The 19,212-nt window shown below is 41.0% G+C and overlaps 1 protein-coding gene across 2 annotated transcripts in view; it reads right to left on the reverse strand.

Moving 5' to 3' along the window:
• CFAP300 (cilia and flagella associated protein 300) overlaps positions 1 to 19,212 on the reverse strand; it is a 29,186-nt gene that overhangs the window by 1,891 nt on the left and 8,083 nt on the right. For both annotated transcript variants that reach the window (XM_034758897.1, XM_034758896.1), the window contains exons 4-6: positions 13,751 to 13,917; positions 11,847 to 12,019; positions 4,594 to 4,660 (exon numbers count right to left, since the gene is read on the reverse strand). In XM_034758897.1, the coding sequence (XP_034614788.1) occupies positions 4,594 to 4,660; positions 11,847 to 12,019; positions 13,751 to 13,917 (407 nt within the window). The remainder of the gene's footprint in view (positions 1 to 4,593; positions 4,661 to 11,846; positions 12,020 to 13,750; positions 13,918 to 19,212) is intronic.

The raw sequence follows: 19,212 nt of genomic DNA on the forward strand, positions 1-19,212 counted from the left end.
CCAATAGCACTGCTGTAGTTAAGGATGAGTTAGCATTCAAGAAATTTCTTCGTTATTTAATATCATAAATACTTCAGGTTTCTTCATGCTGAAATTTGGTTATATGCAAATAATTTGAACTTCTTAAACCATTTTGAGTTCAGAAGTATACAATTGTTACAAAAATTTCTAATATACTTCTACCCCGATATAACGCTGTCCTTGGGAGCCAAAAAATCTTACCGCATTATAGGTGAAACCGCGTTATATCGAACTTGCTTTGATCCGCCAGAGTGCATAGGCCCACCCCCACGGAGCACTGCTTTACCGTGTTATATTCAAATTTGTGTTATATTGGGTCGCGTTATATCGGGGTAGAGGTGTACTTCCCTTCCCCACTCTCTCTGGACTGCCAAAATCTGTGCTAAAATACTTATATTCATGTAACTAAGTCCTAAAATCTAGTATTAGTTTGATTTTTTTTGAAAGGTCAGAAGATTAAAAATTGAAAAGAGTTTTGGAACATATTCAGTACCAATTTATCACAGTGCTTTCTGTAATTACATGGTTTCAGCACTTAAATCAGTGTTACCAAGTTGTCAAGTTAAGCATATGGGGCTGGGGTTAGTAAGGAGGCATGGGATGACACAGTGTTTTCATTATGCTGATGACTCCAAGCTCTATTTCTCTATTTTATCTGATCCAGCCAGTTTTTGGTAGAGATTGGGCTAGCTGGCTGACGCTCAGTCCAGATGAAAAAGAAATGATGCTCGTAGAATGAGGATTCAACAAGAAGATATAGTGAGGATTATCTTTGCCTCATTAATTGAGGATGCGTGTCTACCATTTGTTACTCCAGTTTTCAGAATTAGCATTCTATTAGATTCCCAGCTGCTGTTAGATGATCATATAGCAACAGTGACCAAGACAGCTTTCTTTCATCTATGTCTGGCTAAGCGGTTGTTACTATTTCTTTCGGATGCGGACACTACCAATATGATCCATGTCTTTATCACCTCAAGATCAGATTACCATATGCACTCTACATAAAACTACACCTAAATCAACTCAGAAACTGAACCTGTTTTGAGGCAGTACAGGTACTCAAACTAGAGTCTCTTCATTTTATAAGAGGAAACTGCGCGCAGGCCTTTCTCCATGGTGGGCCTGGATTTTGGAATTCACTCTCCCTACTTCATCTGAAATAACCCATGTTTGCTGACTTCCAGAAAATGCTGCAAAGCCAACTTCTTTTCCTAAGCTTTTGGGAAGGAGGGAGTGTGCTAAGGACAGGGATCTGTGATTGGAATGGGATTTCTTCCCCATTCCTCCATTTGTTGGTTTTGTGGAGACCACTGAATATATTCTTGGTATTTTTAAAATATGACAAAGGCACCCAGAAGTGTTTTCGGATGTTTTACCTAAATCTAACCAAACAATAATATAAATCTCTGAAGTTCTTGTCAAACGAATACCAATTCACAGATATGAAAACAATTGCACAGTGTTAAAATAAAAATGCTAATGAGTAATTTTTGGTTCCAGGAATATAGTTTTAGCATTTTTTATATGAAAAGAAACCTGAGTGTAATGGGCAGGAGAGAGGTAAAAATACTGACAAACACACAAGAGATTATTTTTTTTAAAGTGTTCCAAAACATTCTATGAATGATGCATAATAGTTAAAAGATGATGGCCCACTGATGAACAACTGGGCCACTGGTAGTGTGTGTTGTCTGCAGTGACACCAACTCTTTTTCTTTTGGAAGATATGTTATCTTACATTTAAATTGTTGCATGCTCAGGTGCATGGTGGAGGATTTGGAACGGATCTGCCTAGTGGAGGAACAACTAAACTGGGAAGCATGTAGTACAGTTCAGGTGGGTTCCAAGCTCATCTTTATGGTAAGCATATGGTGTTGCACGGGGAAGTAGGGAAGCCAGAGGCTTCAGAAACTCAGCAGCCAGAAGGACAGAAAACAATTGGAGGAGGTCTATAAGTCGGTACCCACCTTGCCCCTCAAGCCCTCTTATGCTGTAAACACTCCTGTAATCTTTAGTAAGAATCAGGCACACCACACCCTATCCAGCAAATTCTCTATGATAAATCCAAACTGCAAGTGCAAAACAGAAGCCTGAATAAAGGCAGGCTCAAAATAAAACTTAGGGCTAGATTCACAAAAGGAACTTAGGTGCCGAACTGCCACTTTAGGTGCCACTGGCATTCACAAAAACCCTGCTCAGCTGCTGTCTCACCCTGGAGGTGTGCAGATTCCCTAGACAACTAAATTTCTGCCATTAAAGTCCCCAAGGTGCTTAAATTTCAGCAGCTGAGGCACAGCTGCCTCAGTCCTGACCCCACACAGCAGCTAGGTGCCTATTTCATGCCTAACCCCAGCAGGATCCTTAGACTTGGCGTTACCCTGCCTAACTTTCGTGGGGAGCCCCTCTGGTAAGTATGCTCAGAGCATGCCTAACTCCACACAAAACAGCCTAGAGAGGATGAGGACAACTCCTTCCTTTAGCCCAGTGGTTAGCACAGCCAGGATGTGGGAGAATCCAGTTCAATTCTCCTCACTGCCTGATGGGGAGCAGGGATTTAAACATGGGTTTCCCACCTCTCTGGGGAGTGCCCTCAAACCACTGGACCATAGAGTCAATTATATTCTCTTTCTGACTGGTCCAAATGCATATTTAAGTATTTCATACACAATGAAACATCTGCAGTTGGAGAGATTAAGACTGACCCACAGCATAATATCCCATAGCTCAGTGATTAAAGCACTTTCCTAAAAAGTGGGGAGGGGAACCCCTGTTTGAATCCATTCTCCTCATGGGGCGGGGAAATTGAATTGGGATCTTCCACATCTTGGATGAGTTTCCTATCCATTAGGCCTCCTCCCACAGCTGTTTTGTGTGGAAACACATATGCATCACGCCCTTTCTTGCAAGAAATGGCTTAAGCATCTGACTCCAATAGAAGGTTCCCAGCTGTGAATCCCAAATGGTGCTGAACTCTGAGAAGGGTGGGACTTAGTAGCCACCCCATTCTCAGCATCTACTATTGGCTAGTTTAGGCAGCTTTTGTGAATCCTATTCTTCTTTTCCCCTGCATTGTATAGGGAGACGAGACGCCTAACTCAGGGAAATTACGTAGCGCAACACTGAGCATTGTTAACACCTAAGCTCCTTTGTTACTCTAGCCCTTAGCTTCTACTGATTCTATCTTGAGTTTATATCGAATAATAGTACAGTAACTCCTCACTTAACATTGTAGTTATGTTCCTGAAAAATGCAGCTTTAAGTGAAACAATGTTAAACAAATCCAATTGTTCCATAAGATTTAATGTAAATGTGGGGGGTTAGGTTCCAAGGAAATTTTGGGGGGACAGACAAAAGACATTATACTGCATACTGTACAGTACTGTACTGTGGTTGGGAAGTGCCCCTGGCTTACCCCACACAGGCACAGCCCGCTGCAGGCAACGCTAGGAAGCACCTTTGCAGGAGTAGCAACAGCTTCCCTGGAGAACAGACTCGGATTTTGCGGGGAATGCTCCAGGCCCGCCTCTTCCTGTCCCCCCTCCACTCCAGGCCCACCTCTTCCTACCCCCACTCCACCTCCTCTCCGGAGCACGTGACATCCCTCACCCCCAAAAGTCCTAAGCGCCACCAAACAGCTGTTTGGCGGCACTTAGGACTTTCTGGGAGGGAGGGGGAGAAGCGGAGACACAGTGCTTCCCTGTTCCTGCCCCTCCCTCCCAGAAAGTCCTAAGCGTGAAGTGCTGGGAGGGAGGGGGAGGAGCAGAGAAGCCCCATGTCTCCACTCCTCCCTCTCCCTCCCAGAAAATCCAGCTGTTTGGTGGCATTTAGGATTTTCTGGGAGGGAGGGGGAGGAGTGGAGATGCGGTGCTTCCCTGCTCCTCCTCCTCCCTCCCAGAAAGTCCTAAACGGGAAGTGCTGGGAGGGAGGAGGAGGAGCAGGGAAGCCCCGTGTCTCCACTCCTTAGGACTTTCTGGGAGGGGAAATGCTGGGAGGGAAGGGGAGGAGGTGGAGAAGCGGAACTTGTGCAGTGCTCCCTTGTAAAGTCGCTGCTCTTCCACAAAATCTTACAAGCAGGCAGCCAAACGACGTTATAAGGGAGCATTGCACAACTTTAAACGAGCATGTTCCCTAATTGAGCAGGGACATAACATTGAAACAACGTTAAGTGGGACAACGTTAAATGAGGAGTAACTGTATGAGCTAAATGGCCGCACTTGCCTGCAATGTATTGCTTTGCATAGGCTCTTCTCTCTAGAGCTCTACACCTATATTCCTAGAAAGCCACAGGGCCCAACATTTATTTTTTAACTGAATAGAAAATGAAGTGGTGCTCGTGCTCATTGGTGAAATGTTATTAAAGACCAGAACAAAGATGACATCAGGAAAAGGGTTAATAAAAAATAGTGTGCCTGAACAATCTCTTCAAATTAAATACTACATTTTATTTACATTTTTGTCTGATTTTCAAATAAATTTGATATTTTCATGTTGTATAATTAAACTTGAAAATGTGTTTTATGCCTAGCTCTCATGATGTATAGGTGCCATGGCAAGAAAGTTAATACTTACATATGCAGAAACTTTGAAGATAGTTGATGTAATAATTATTTCCTTTGTTTCAGGATCCTTTTGAACACTGAAATATGGGGAAATAACGCATATTTAATACCAGCATCTACAAAATGACTAATAGACATCTTTAATATTTACTAAATTAGTTGCAAGCTTTTACATTATGTTCTTGCTCAAATCTATGAAGGGAAATTTAGGGGTTAGGACTTGATCCATGTCATCTCAACCCTAGAAATGGTTGGACATTGCAACATTTTTATAGAGCGTACTGAATTATTTTTCAAAAATTGGGGCTAGTTTCTCCTTATTTCCATCCACTAAATTACAACTGCATCACAGAGTCACAGTAATGACTCCAAAGTTAAGGTTGTAAAACAATTTTCATTGTCATCAGGGATGCACCTCTCTCTCTCTTAGCTAATTAATATTTTTACCTCATGTATTTTTTAAATAGAAGAACTGCAGAGTAAAAAAGAGTGATTATCTTAAGGATGCAAAAAGCCAATAACCTTAACCAAGAGATGTGGACGTCCATCCATTTATTGTTGAAGTGGTTTATATATTTATTTAACACATTTTTCCAATAAGGAATGTTTTGTGCATAGCTATAAAAGGGTGTATCTAACTGGTGGGGTGTGATTTTTAAAGTGCACTAATGTATTGCAGGGTCTACACAGAGCAATTAGTATGCAACACATTAATGAATGCACTTTAAAAGTCACACCCTCATAGAGCGCATTTCCCCACTAGGGACACAAGCCCTAACTTAGGAGTGTTTTCTGTTTACTGCACCTTTACATTTCTAAACTACCAACCTATTTGCTGTGGAGCTGTCAATTTCCTCAGTTATAATATCTGCAAATATCCCAATGCTTTTATTCACCATTAAAGTTTTTCAAAATTGCATCCATTTCTCTCAATTTTATATTGACATTTATTTTTACATTTCTTCAGAAATCAGATAATATAGCCTCTATCAATTTTCACTAATTCCACATAATTTTTATTTACATCAACTCATTATGGTGCACTTGAGTCTTGTAGATTCCATACTGCATACAGTTCTGAGAAATGTGTTAACTCACAAAACGCCTTATCATGAAGAGGTTCAGCTTCTGAGACAGATTCTGCTAGAGTCTAATAACTAATTAGGTGAGTCAGACTTTTAAGCATTAGTACTTCTGTTCATGTTGTACACCACAACAGCACAGAACAGGTGGCCTTGGCAACCTGTCCTCTTTTACCAAAGCTTCTACTTATTGAAAAGAGAATGTGAACTGGACAAAAAACAAAACAAAAACCCAAACTGCTCCAATCAATACAATCTCTTTAACCAATAGGCACTTGGCTCCTTTTGGTTTGATGATATCATCTGTAGGATGGTGAAGTTGTCATCAAATCTACATGCTGTGGACTGGGTCTCTCTTCTAGTACATGGTATTTTAGCAGAGATTTTTAAACTAAATCTTTTCAGATATTACAACTGTATCTGCAGGTCCTTCTAGTGTTAGTTGCTTTGTATGAAAATGTTCAGCAGCCTTTCACTTGCATGTTTCTTAATTCAAAAAGGGAAATTCTAAGTTACCAAAATAGATGGTGAAAACGGGCATTGTTTTAAATGGGCTAAAAATTCAGAGGTATTTTCTGCTTCCTGTTGGTTTCCTGGAAGGAAATTATAATTTTCAGCTTCAGTGTTTGTTTCTAGTACATAATGCTTTGGAAGCACCTCTATTAAAACTCTTAGGTGAAAATTGTGATCCTATTGAAGTCAATGGGACCAGGATTTTACCCTTATGCTCTGACACGTTCATGTGAAAATAAGTCTAAGAGCCACAATTCATTTTTCCCTAAGAGTTTTAGGGAAAAATGACTAACCTTCTTAGATACAGTGATATTTGTCCAAATCTCTGCATCTATATTTCACACGTAATTGTTAAACTGGGAAACTTCCATATTCCATAAATGGCTGTTTTAACCTAGATCTAAATTGTAAGTGATAAAATATTTAAAGGTTTCAAATTTCCTTTTACTAAAAAGCATGTTGTAATAATTTGAATTTTGGGTAGAATAGTGCTTGGACTCGCAGAATTTGTTAGGTACAGGCTGTTGTAACAAGGGGGGACAGGAGAAGATCATTAAGGGCTGCCACTTCAGGTGTTAGGAGAGCTTTTCTGGAGATCTTTCAGCTTAGACTAAAGCCCCTGTGTGTACACAAACTGAGTATTACAGAAACAACCACAATAGATAGAGAGTGGGGGAGAAGAAGAAAATGAGATTAGTGATGTAAAATGATGTACAACTTTAAGGGAGAAGTTGAAGGGTTTTACTCTAATGAGGGAGGAGCTAGGAAGCCAGTGAAAGGATTTAAAAAGAGGGTAATATCAGAGAGCGGTTTGAGGAAAACAGGGTTAGCAGCAGCATTTTGGATAAACTGCACATGAAAAGGAGACATCAGAAAGGAGAACATTATGTGTAATTTGGAAATATTGAAAAGGAAGAAGCAACAAATAAAGCCCAGGAGAGAGAAGAAACAGAGAAGAGTCTAAAATGACATCATGGTAGCAAACTTTGGTCATGGGATTAACAAAGATCTCAGTACCTATCAAGATGAAAGATATGGGCTAGATTCATAAAAGAATGTGGGCATCTAACTGCCACCTTAGGTGCCTAAATCCCAGAATCCGGCCCCACTGGGATCACAAAACCCACACTCGGCTGCCTTCAAACATAGTAGGCACCTAAACTCACTCAGCACTTAAATTTGCAGTAAAAAAATTCTCTAGGAGCCTATGTTTCTGTCTCTACATATGCACAGTGAAGCCACACCAGGAATCTGGACACCTAACCCCAGAATGATTCACAAACCAGGGAAAGATAAGCATTCATCTACCTTACTTGCCTGCAGGGCCCAGTCTGTTAGGAAGCATGTTCAGAGCTCACCTACTGGATTGGGCCCCCCATAGATGCACAAAATGGCCAGGGAGGGATGAGGAGGAGTTGAGGCCCAGTGCTGAATCTGATCCACTGTGCATAAATAATAACAGAATAATTTTTTGTATATGTGTAGACCCAGGATCCCCTGCTCCAATTAAATTTTTAATGATATATCCACTATAGAATCGCTTCAACAGGAGAGACTGAAGGAGCCCAGTGGATCCCCAGTGGATCCCTGTTCAAATCCCTTCTCTCCGAGTGGGGGAACTTGAACTAGGGGTCTCCCACATCCCTGGTGAGTACACTACCCGCTGGGCTTTAAGTTATGAGGGAGGTCCAGCTAGTCTTCCTCCTGCTGCTTGCAAACAAAAAAACAAAAAAAAACATAGGCACCTAACACCAAGAGAGGGTTTGCATCTCAGAATCCCAAGCACAGGGACGTCTCCCTGCAGCCTCTCTCTCAGAGAGAGGTGAGGCTTAGGACACACCCCTTGCCTTGGCATCTCCCTTTGGTTAGCTTTGGCAGGTAACCAGCTAGCATGCTGATTTTTGTGAATCCCATCCTGAGGTGCCTATTGCTTCCCATTCATTGCATATGGAGCCTAAGATGCTGAATTCAGGCTTTGTCAATCCCAGTTATTTTCTAGGCACTAGGCAAACCAGCTAGAAATAGACCAAAAGTTCAGCTATTTAGGCTCTACAGAGACCACCAACCTCTCCTTGGATGAAGAACTAAATGTTTGCAGTGGAAAGGCTGCCACCACTTTTAGCAGACTAAAAGAACATGGAACAAAAGCTTACCAAGACCAAATGCTAGTGTATCAAGCTTGCTTCCTCAGCATTCTCATGTATGGTGGGAAAACATGGACAACTTATGCTCATCAGGAGAAAAGGTTAAACAGTTTCCACCTATGCTGTTTACACCGCAAACTCAAGATCAAATGGCAAGATAAAGTCACCAACACAAAGCTTCTTTAAAGGGCAAATTTACCAAGTGTGACAGCCCTGCTCAAGCAAAGACGATTGTGCTGGCTGGACCATCTGAGTAGGCTGGAAGACTGAAGCATACCCAAGGACATGCTATTCGGGGAGCTATCACAGGGAACAAGAGCAACAGGATGTCCCAAGCTTCGCTATAAAGATATATGCAAACAAGATATGAAGGAATTTGGAATTGATCCTGACCAATGGGAAATCTTGGCAACCATCCTTAGAGGTTTTTAAGGCCCAGCTTGACAAAGCCCTGGCTTGGATGGTTAGTTGGTGTTGGTCCTGCTTTGAGCAGGGGGTTGGACTAGATGACCACCTGAGTCTCTTCCAACCCTACTCTTCTATGATTCTATAATTGTAACAAGTGGCGCCATTGTCTCCATCAGGGCATCAAAGTCCATGACAGGAGTGGCTCCTACAACTTGAAGAGAAAAGAGCCCATAGGAAGCAAGCAGCTTCCAACCAAGATACATACATTTGCAATAACCACCAAAGATCATGCAAATCTTGGATTGGACTATTCAGTCACATGAGGTGTTGCAAACCATCTACATTATAGGCTGCAATTCCCACCATCTCTTGCAGGCAAAAGGATGCCAACAGAAGTTAAGGGTGGTGATGCTGAGCATCAGCATACCTATGTTTTTTTGTGAATCTAACCCATGGAGTTCAGCTTTGGAAAGACTGAGTTTGAGATGGGAATCCCACAGCCAAAAGGAGATGCCTGACTGGCAGCTGAAGAGGACAATGGCCACAGAGGTTATGGGCAGAGGGAAAAGTCAAGTAAGAAATAAAGGAAAAGAATAGGAAAAAAAAGTCTTAGCCTAGAGATGGTAGTTAGTGATCTTGGTTAGGACAGTTTTAGTGGAGTGAAGAAGGCAGACTGGAGGGATCAAGGAGAGAGAGTTGAAGGAGAGTAAGTAAAACGAGTAAACAGCATATTTTAGGACTTGGAAGACAAAAGGAAGGAGAAACAGACAATTTCTGTTGTCCATAAGGAAAGAAGCAAGAATGAAGGTAAGGGAATGAGAAGGAGCAAGGAAGACGATAAAACAGCAGGGGAATGGAGTCAAGGGAACAAGTTGAGGCTTTAAAAGGTAAATAGTACAAAGGTAAAAGTCAGAGCGGCATGAAAGAAGAAGATAGAACTAGTGAAGGGGTGAAGCAATTTTGCCAAATAATTTCTTGTTTTTAAAAGTTTGCAAGATCCTGGTCAGAGAAAGCAGTATATAAAAAGAAAAGCCAAGAAGAAGGTTTAAGGAGAGTTGAAGGTAAAGGAAATCCAGCTGGAGATAGCAGCCCAGGAGTGGCTCAGAGAGTAGAAGTAAAGCTGTCTAGAAGAAAGAGGGTAGTTGAGAGGCAAAAGAAATGAAGAGTGTGGAGGAACTAATTGTAGTCTTAGCACTTTGTCCAATGTCATTCAACAACATCGGAACAGGAACAGCTGTAGTAAAATGCAGAGAGCAAGCTAAGGCTGGGGATTAGAGTGTGGAGTGAAGGATTTAACAGAAAGGAGAAGATAGAGTTTCTGTTACTGTTAGCTCCTTTCTTGCCATGTTCAGTATTCCTGAGGTGCCCATTTGAATACTCTGTACAGTACTATGGAAATCATATAGCCAAGCACCACGTCTATACTACTTAAGAAAACTGCTGGGATTAGTTGTGATACTGTAACTAGTTAAATAAACTTAATATGTAACACTATGTGCTTATTAAAAAGAATATTCAAAACAATCTTTAGAAATAAAATCTCTATTTCAGTATTTTCAGTCTGTTAATGGGGTTGTTTCAATGGCAGAAACTGTCTTAACGCTACTTCCCAATGAGAGCTCATTTTGATGATTTCAGTATTATAGAACTGAATCAGCGTGCCCATTGGAAAGCGCTGGACATTAGAAAGTTTTAAAATTGTTTAGAATGGAGGGTGATTTAAACTTAGTCAACCAAAGTGGTTTACACAAATATTTAAAACAAGAAAATTCCAACAGGAAAGTAAATTCTTCCAGTTTAAGGCCAGATACAGCAATCCTTATTCACAAGTGCCATGGAATTCAATGGAACTCCTTACTTACATGAATAAAGATTGCTTCTTCCGGCATTAGTGTCTAATTTATGGGTTGTGTGGCTAGTCTTGATTTTTAAAATTTTGCAGAATACATAACTTTGAAACAAGATTTTTTAAATGGTCATTGTCAACCTATGATCTATCACTGACAAATAGAATAAGCAATAGTTAAAAAAATTAAATTGATGTGAACACCAGGTGCTGATTCAGAAAATATGGATTAGTCTTAAGAAAAATAGACAAGCTCTTTCATTCTCCAAACCAGGCAAGAATGCTCACTTTAATCCATTATGTCAAGTTAAGAAGGACCAGATTCTTACCTTTATTAAGTAGTATTTACTCTGCAAAAGTCTCACTGGTTTCATTCTGAGTACTTAAAGCGTAGGGTACTACCAGCAGAATTAAGGGTGGCAAAAATCAAGACTTAAATATTTTATTCCAGGTGACTGTGAAAGAACCAACATTTCAATCCAAAGCATCTTGTTTGGGCCTGATTTATAAGACAAACAGAGCTTGATTTTGCAAGATGCTGAACACTAGCCTCGATCCAGCAAAATTATTAAGCACGTGCTTTGTAGGGACATGAGTTGTCCCATTGACTTGTTTTATATATCCTTTAGTGCTTAACTTCAGTGGGATTATTCACATCCTTAAAGTTAAGCATGTGCTTAAGAGTGTTGCTGGATCAGAGCCAAAGTGCTCAGCACCTTATAGGACTGAGTCCATAATGTAAAAATAAAAATTTCCATTGATATCATTTTAACAACTTTCAAACTAGCTACTTTGAATGGTGAAAGCTACATGCACCAGGGGATAGGAGATGACTCAGAAGTCTATTCTCCTGAGAGTAAAATGTTAAGCTCAGAAAATAATAACTTTATTATGAATTTATATATTTCCACAATTGGTTGATGTGATTTTATCTACTACTGTTGGAGCACTTAATCTGGTTTCAATGATATTCCCCATTTTCCATATGTAGAATAATCACTGGAACCAATCAAATGGAAATGAACTATACTGTAAATATTTATAATGTGGCAAAAAGTTCCTTTATAAGAGAGTTGCCATTAAAACTGTATTATTTTGCTAGTGAAGCATTAATGTTCTGTTTCAACTTATCTTTGATCTTATCGCACAAAATATATTCATAACATTCAAAGAGCGTAATTTTCAAAATGTGCACATGCAATTCTATGCACAGCTGCATAGAATTTTGTATGCATTTCTGAAAATCAGATTCTAAATGCAACAACCTTACCTTACAAGATCTTTATATAAAGCCTTTGTAGTTTCTAAGTATGGACCAAGCACATCTTCAAATTGACAGAGAGTTCCTCCAAGGCAAAGATGCTTAAAAAGACAGAAGAGAAACTCCTCACGATTTGACTGGCTGAATAAATCAAAATGGTCAGAATCTTCCAGAAGCAAAACCTGGAAAGGGGCAAGAAAAAAAAGTGTCAATTTCATTTTCTAATATGAAATTTCAAAAAATTAACAAATGCAGCTATTTTGTTGTATGTTAACCACAGAGACTGATCATTTAGGAATTTCCATTATTTACATATAAAATATGGGAAACTTTTTCAGTCAGGCAGAAATCCTCTACAGTGGATGTGATTTTCACTTACATATTTTACATCTGAAAAATGCATTCAGAGAATCACAGAACTGTAGGACTGGAAGGGACCTCGAGAGGTCATATAGTCCAGTCCCCTGCACTCATGGCAGGACTAAGTATTATCTAGACTATCCCTGACAGGTTCTTGCCTAACCTGCTCTTAAAAATCCCCAATGATGAAGATTCCACAAACTCGCTAGCAGGGCCGGCTCCAGCATTTCTGCCGCCCCAAGCAAAAAAAAAAAAGCTGCGATCGCGATCGGCGGCGGCAATTGGAAAAAAAAAAAAGCTGCGATCGGCGGCGGCAGTTCAGTGGCAGGTCCTTCGCTCCTAGAGGGAGTGAGGGACCTGCCGCCCCCAAATTGCTGCAGATGCTGCCCCTCTCCCTTGGCCGCCCCAAGCACCTGCTTGTTAAGCTGGTGCCTGGAGCCGGCCCTGCTCCCTAGGCAATTTATTCCAGTGCTTAACTACCCTGACAGTTAGGAAGTTTTTTCTTATGTCCGACCTAAATTGCACTTACTACAATTTAAGCCCATTGCTTCTTGGCTTATCCTCAGAGATTAAGCAGAACAATTTTTCTCCCTCCTCCTGGTAACAACTTTTTATGTACTTGAAAACTGTTATCATGTCCCCTCTCAATCTTCTCTTCTCCAGACTAAACAAACCCAATTTTTTCAATCTCCCTCATAAATCATGTTTTCTATACCTTTAATCATTTTTGTTGCTCTTCTCTGGACTTTCTCCAATTTGTCCACATCTTTCCTGAAATGTGGCACTCAGAACTGGTCACAATACTTCAGCTGAGGCCTAATCAGCGCGGAGTAGAGTGCAAGAATTACTTCTCGCGTCTTGCTTACAACATTCCTGCTGATACATTCCAGAATGATGTTTGATGTTTTTGCAATAGTGTTACACTGTTGACTCATATTTAGCTTGCGATCCACCATCATCCCCAGATCTCTTTCTCAGTACTCCTTTCTAGGCAGTCATTTCTCATTTTGTATGCGTACAATTGATTGTTCCTTCCTAAGTGGAGTACTTGGAATTTGTAGTTATGGAATTTCATCCTATTTACTTCAGACCATTTCTCCAGTTTGTTCAGATCATTTTGAATTTTAATCCTATCCTCCAAAGCACTTGCAACCCCTCCCAGCTTGGTATTGTCCACAAACTTTATAAGTGTACTTTCTCTGTCATTAGCTAAATCATTGATGAAGATATTGAACAGAACTGGACCCAGAACTGATCCCTGTGGTACGCTACTTGATATGCCCTTCCAACATGATTATGAACCACTGATAACTACTCTAGGAATTGTGAGCACAAATCTAAATAGTTGCATCTCTAACTATCGGATTTGTGTTAATGCTTTCCTATTCCAGGCAGTAGGGATAACTGCACAACATGCCAGTGAAACACCCATGCAAAGTCTGAGAATTACTTAGCTGTATGCTTTGGGGACAGCCACAGGATGGCAAGAAGTGACTAGCAGTGACTGACAGAAGTATGAAAACCACTGAGAAATTCTTAAATGCTGTACTGACCTTTCTTAACTCATCTGAGATGGGAATGCCATCATAATAGTCATCATAACACTTAACAATATGGCCAGTTTCTCTAACAACTCCTTCAGAGTACAGTCGGTCAAAAAATGACATGGAAACTTGTGTACAGGGAACAACTATGGCTTCAATTTTTTTCACTTTGGTACCTGAAAGATGACAGAGTCTTCATTAACAGGGAAAACCTGAGGTGAAATACAGGATAACTTCCCCTTATTAAGGGTTCCACAAAAATTCAAGATACATTTTCACAAGTGAACACAGCATGCACATAATTACTCCAAACAAAACCATTTTGAGAAATTTGTAATATATGCAATTATGGCTAAAACAAACAAACACGGGCTGAGGGATGTGCTGGCCACCGCTTCCTGCAGCCCCCATTGGCCTGGAGTGGCAAACCACAGCCAGCGGGAGCCGCGATCGGCCGAACCTGCAAACACGGCAGGTAAACAAACCGGCCTAGTCCGCCAGAGTGCTTACCCTGGCGGGCCACATGCCAAAGGTTGCCGATCCCTGATCTAACCTATGTAAATTCACCTCACTTACCAGATCATCTTTCTTTCGTATTTTTTCTCTATGTGAAAATGTGTTACCACTTAGGCAAAAGTTTGGCATGAGATTTCACAATCACCTTATCAAGGAACAAGGATCAAGGAACATCAGCTTTAAAATTTGCAACTTCTTTCAAGAGAAGAAGTGTAGTAGACATCACTCTGGTAAGAATCAGATCCGGGGCTGAGATTTCACAAGTCACCGAGAATAAGTGTAATAGACCTAACCCCCTTCCCACCCCCACCCCCACCTCCACCCCAAAAAAAACCCAAAACAACCTCCCCCTTTTTAGTTCCCATTTCAACTCCCATTTTGGAGTCAATAGGAGTCTTTTAAATGAAATTAATAGTAGTTGAATCAGGCCTCTACTTAGATGCAGTGAGACTGAAGAACCAAAAATTGATATGTGGTAGGCAGAATTGGATGCTAAATGACTACATATATAAAAGTAAACCTGCATTTTTCAAAAATAAGCCTAAACATGGGGAATGGAACAAGTCCTTGTATCTCCAAATTGTTAGACCATAGAAAAAAAATGTCTACTCCAAAATATATAGAATCATAGAAATGTAGGGTTGGAAGGGACCTGAAGAGGTCGTTCTAGTCCATCCCCTCACACTAAGGCAGGATTAAGTACCGTATATACTCTTTTTCATAAGCCGAATTTTTTCAGTAAAAAAGGGAAGCACCAGAGAAGGGGGTCGGCTTATGAACGGGTATAGAGGGGGAGAGGTGGGACACAGCCCCTCCCCGCAACCGAGGGAGCAAGGAGAGGCAGCACAGCCAGAAGGGAAGAGGCGGGGCCAGAGTCTTTCCGCTTCTGGCCACGCTACTCTCCCCCCAGCCTCCGAAGCAGCTGCTGCTCCGGGGCTGGCAGGCTGCAGCCGTGCCACTTGACCCTGCTCCCCAGAGCAGGCTGTGGCCATGCCGTTGGAGCACGCTGCAGCCGTGCCACCCAGCCCAGCCCACTGGAACATGCTGCAGCTGCACCGCCCAGTCTGGCCCAGTGGAGCAGGCTGCGGCCGCGCTGCCCAGCCTGCCAGAGCAGCTCCAGCCAGGTCAGAGACATCCTCCCCTGGCCCTCCCCAGATAAGGTGGGAAGGGATGGGATGGGGAGAGTGTGGGGGTCCTGGGCTAGGGATGGGGTCATGTGGGGGGTGATCACAGGGGTTACTCCCCTGACTCACAGCTTCTCCCCCCCCAAAAATTCCCCACCAGTTGCTGTCCCGGCCCATCAGGGTAAGCAACTGGTGCACTGGGACACTTTGTTTACTTAGGTTTACCTCCGTGCCTGCGGACGCTCGAGGTAAACAAACCACCTCGGCCCACCTGCAGCTTATCCTCATGGCCCAGGAGCCAAAGTTTGCTGATCCCTGAATTATAGGGTCGGCTTATGAACGGGTTATAAAAAATTTCCATTTTTACTTATCCATCTTGGGGGGATCGGCTTATAATGAACCGGCTTATGATGGAGTATATATGGTATATCTAAGGCCATCCCTAACAGGTGTTTGTCTAACCTGTTCTTAAAAATCTCTAATGACTGGGATTCCACAACCTCCCTAGGTAACTTGTTTCAGAGGTTAACTATCCTCACAGTTAGACACTTTTGCCTATTATCCAACCTGTATCTCCCTTGCTGCAAACTAAGCCAATTACTTCTCATCCTATCCTTGGTGGACATAAAGAACAATTGATCATTGTCCTTTTTATAACAATATTTTACATATTTGAAGACTTCCATATATGACTTCCTCATAGTCTCCTGAAATCCAGGAAAAGTTTTCTAAGATTGTCAGAAAGACAATAGATGTTCAAATCCTAGGCATTCAGAAACCAAACTGACAATGGTAGGTGACGAGATTAAAGACTGTAATGGAATCTCCTCTCCATTTGAGATATGAGATCTGGAACTAATTGGAGAGACTCAGAATTCCCTGGACAGGACTAACCAATCTGAATACCACCCCAACAAACATCAACAGAATGGGGAGAGATGGTCTTCTGCTAACTTTGCAAGTAGGAAACAAACAAACAAAAAAAAAAACAGGTATAGTATGGGGGCAGGGCCTTTTTTAGTCTCCAGTTCTGGGACATTTGTACAGTAGATTACCACAAGTAGCTTTACTTCTGCCAGCAGCATTGAATCTCATCAACATGGGGTACATCTTCTAAAGTGGGGATCCACAGAGGCAAATCAAGAACTGGATGTGTGAAATATATCTACCACATCCTAAATTCTCATTCTTAAATTTTAAATAAGAAAATTGATAATCAGATAACCCCAACTAAAAGCCTTCATAAGACTTTTTTTTAAGAGTTTCCTGCACATATGACCAATATTTGAGGTTTTGTTTTTGTGTACTGGTGTGCATTGAGGTTTTCAGTGCAAATTACTATTTATAAAAACATGTGATTTAAAACTTAAGTAAAACCATGTATTCAATGCTTATGTTAGGGTTAAACTGGAACTATTTTAAAAACCGAGGGTCACAGTGATATTTTGTGGGTTCAAATGACATGTAAAAAACATTTCAGTGGAATAAAATTGCAGTAGTGGTTTATATTGATAACTTTTCTAATTTTAGATTGTCTCTCATAGATTTCAAAAACACAGGGTCTATAGATGACTGTCATTAGAGCTTGAAAAATCCATTTTGTGTGGGGCAACTGGGAATTTTTCCTAGGCAAATACTGCCAGCTTCTGCAGAATTAAAGCTTTTATTAAAAAAAAAAACAAAACCAACAGGTATTTCTAGTCCTTTGAAGATAATTCTGCATATGTGAATTGAGTTTGAACAGATGCAGTGCGGTCTCCTTAAGTCTGTTGACAGACACGTGCAGTGCCACTACTACTACAAAGTGAAAGCTGCTGGTTAGTTTTCACTGCTGCTATTCAAAACTTGTGGGCAGCAGTGAAATTGACAAGAATCAGATCAATTTGACTTTGCTGCTACTGCTTAGAAAAGCTAGGAGCAATAGACAGGCAATGGGGACAAGAGCTTTTTAGAGAGTGGGAAACTGTAGAAATACCATTAAAGCAGCCAGGAGACTGACATGAGAGGGGGAACAGAAGACAGAAAAAATATTTATCTTACTTTGCAGCCAAAAGGGGCAGGAAAGGGGAGATTCCAATTAATCTGACACTTCAGATGTTAGTTGGAGGCTAAGCAGAGTCCAGGACAGCATCCTAATAAGAATCCCAGCAGCTCCCAGTTTACCAGCTGCTGGGGAGTGATGAATTGATTCCACACCTGAGCAGTACTCTGGGCAGTGAAAGGCCCCACATTTTTTGCATCAGTCTCCATTTACTAGATTTAGTACTTTGATTACAAGGAATCTGGTAATATTTGTATGTGCGGGGCACTGGGGGGAAAGGGGAGAAAATGAGCAAGAGAGAGGGAGTGATTAATGGGATCATTTAGAAAAGGAATACAAAGTGACAGATTTTGAGCCAGAACAAGGCAGAAAAAGTATGGGGAGGAGGTAAAGATGCAATGGGAGGAAAGTGAGGAAATAGCCATGGAAAGACAACATAGGAAAGGATACATTGTGGTTATGAGACAGGAGAAATAGAGTGAAGCCTATAAAAGACAAGATTGCAAGAGCTAAAATAAGTTACCTTGTTAAAATGTATAAATAGAAAGTCGACCTATTCCAATGAAATACAGCACACTGCTGATTTCTTTTCTTTAAATTTGCAAAGGGTGTGGCTTTGGGTGGGCATGGCTTGTAGGTGCAGATGCAAAGGTATTTTATGCCCATCCTCATAGGTGTTGGCCTTTGGGTAAATTTTTCAGGCCCTAGCAAAAATCCACTTACTGCATCAGTTACCCTAATGACCCAGAGACAGTCATTCATTTCCCAGGGAATAGATGTAGCACTTGAATCTATATTATCAACTCAGATAATAGCATATCATAAAATTAGAAGCAAGAAACCACGTTGGCTTAACCAGGAGATCTTCAATGATCTAAAAATCAAAAAAAGAGTCCTACAAAAAGTGGAAACTAGGTCAAATTACAAAGGATGAATATAAACAAATACCACAAGTATGTAGGGACAAAATTAGAAAGGCCAAGGCACAAAACGAGATCAAACTAGCTAGAGACATAAAGGGTAACAAGGAAATATTCTACAAATACATTAGAAGCAAGCAGAAGACCAAGGACAGGGTAGGCCCATTACTCAGTGGGGGAGGGGGGAGGGAGGGGAAAGGGAGGAATTAATAACAGAAAGTGTGGAAATGGCAGAGGTGCTTAATGACTTCTTTGTTTTGGTTTTCACCATGAAAGATGGTGGTGATTGGATGTCTAACGTAGTGAATGCCAGTGAAAATAAGGTAGGATCAGAAGAGGCTAAAATAGGGAAAGAACAAGTTAAAAATTACTTGGACAAATTAGATGTCTTCAAGTCACTAGGGCTTGATGAAATGCTTCCTCTAATATGCAGGGAGCTGACTGAGGAGATATCTGAGCCACTAGCGATTATCTTTGAGAAGTCATGGAAGATGGGAGAGATTCCAGAAGACTGGAAAAGGGCAAATATAGTGCCCATCTATAAAAAGGGAAATAAGGACAACCCAGGGAATTACAGACCAGTCAGCTTAACTTCTGTACCGGGAAAGATAATGGAGCAAATAAGTAAGCAATCTATTTGCAAACATCTAGAAGATAATAAGGTGATACGTAACAGTCAGTATGGATTTGTCAAAAACAAATCATGTCAAACCAACCTGATAGCTTTCTTTGACAGGGTAACAAGCCTTGTGGATAAGGGGGAAGCGACAGACATGGTATATCTTAACTTTAGTAAAGCTTTTGATACTGTCTTGCATGACCTTCTCATAAATAAACTAGGGAAATGCAACCTAGATGGAACTACTATAA

Source organism: Trachemys scripta, chromosome 1 (assembly GCF_013100865.1).
Source record: "Trachemys scripta elegans isolate TJP31775 chromosome 1, CAS_Tse_1.0, whole genome shotgun sequence".
NCBI classification, from domain to species: domain Eukaryota; kingdom Metazoa; phylum Chordata; order Testudines; family Emydidae; genus Trachemys; species Trachemys scripta.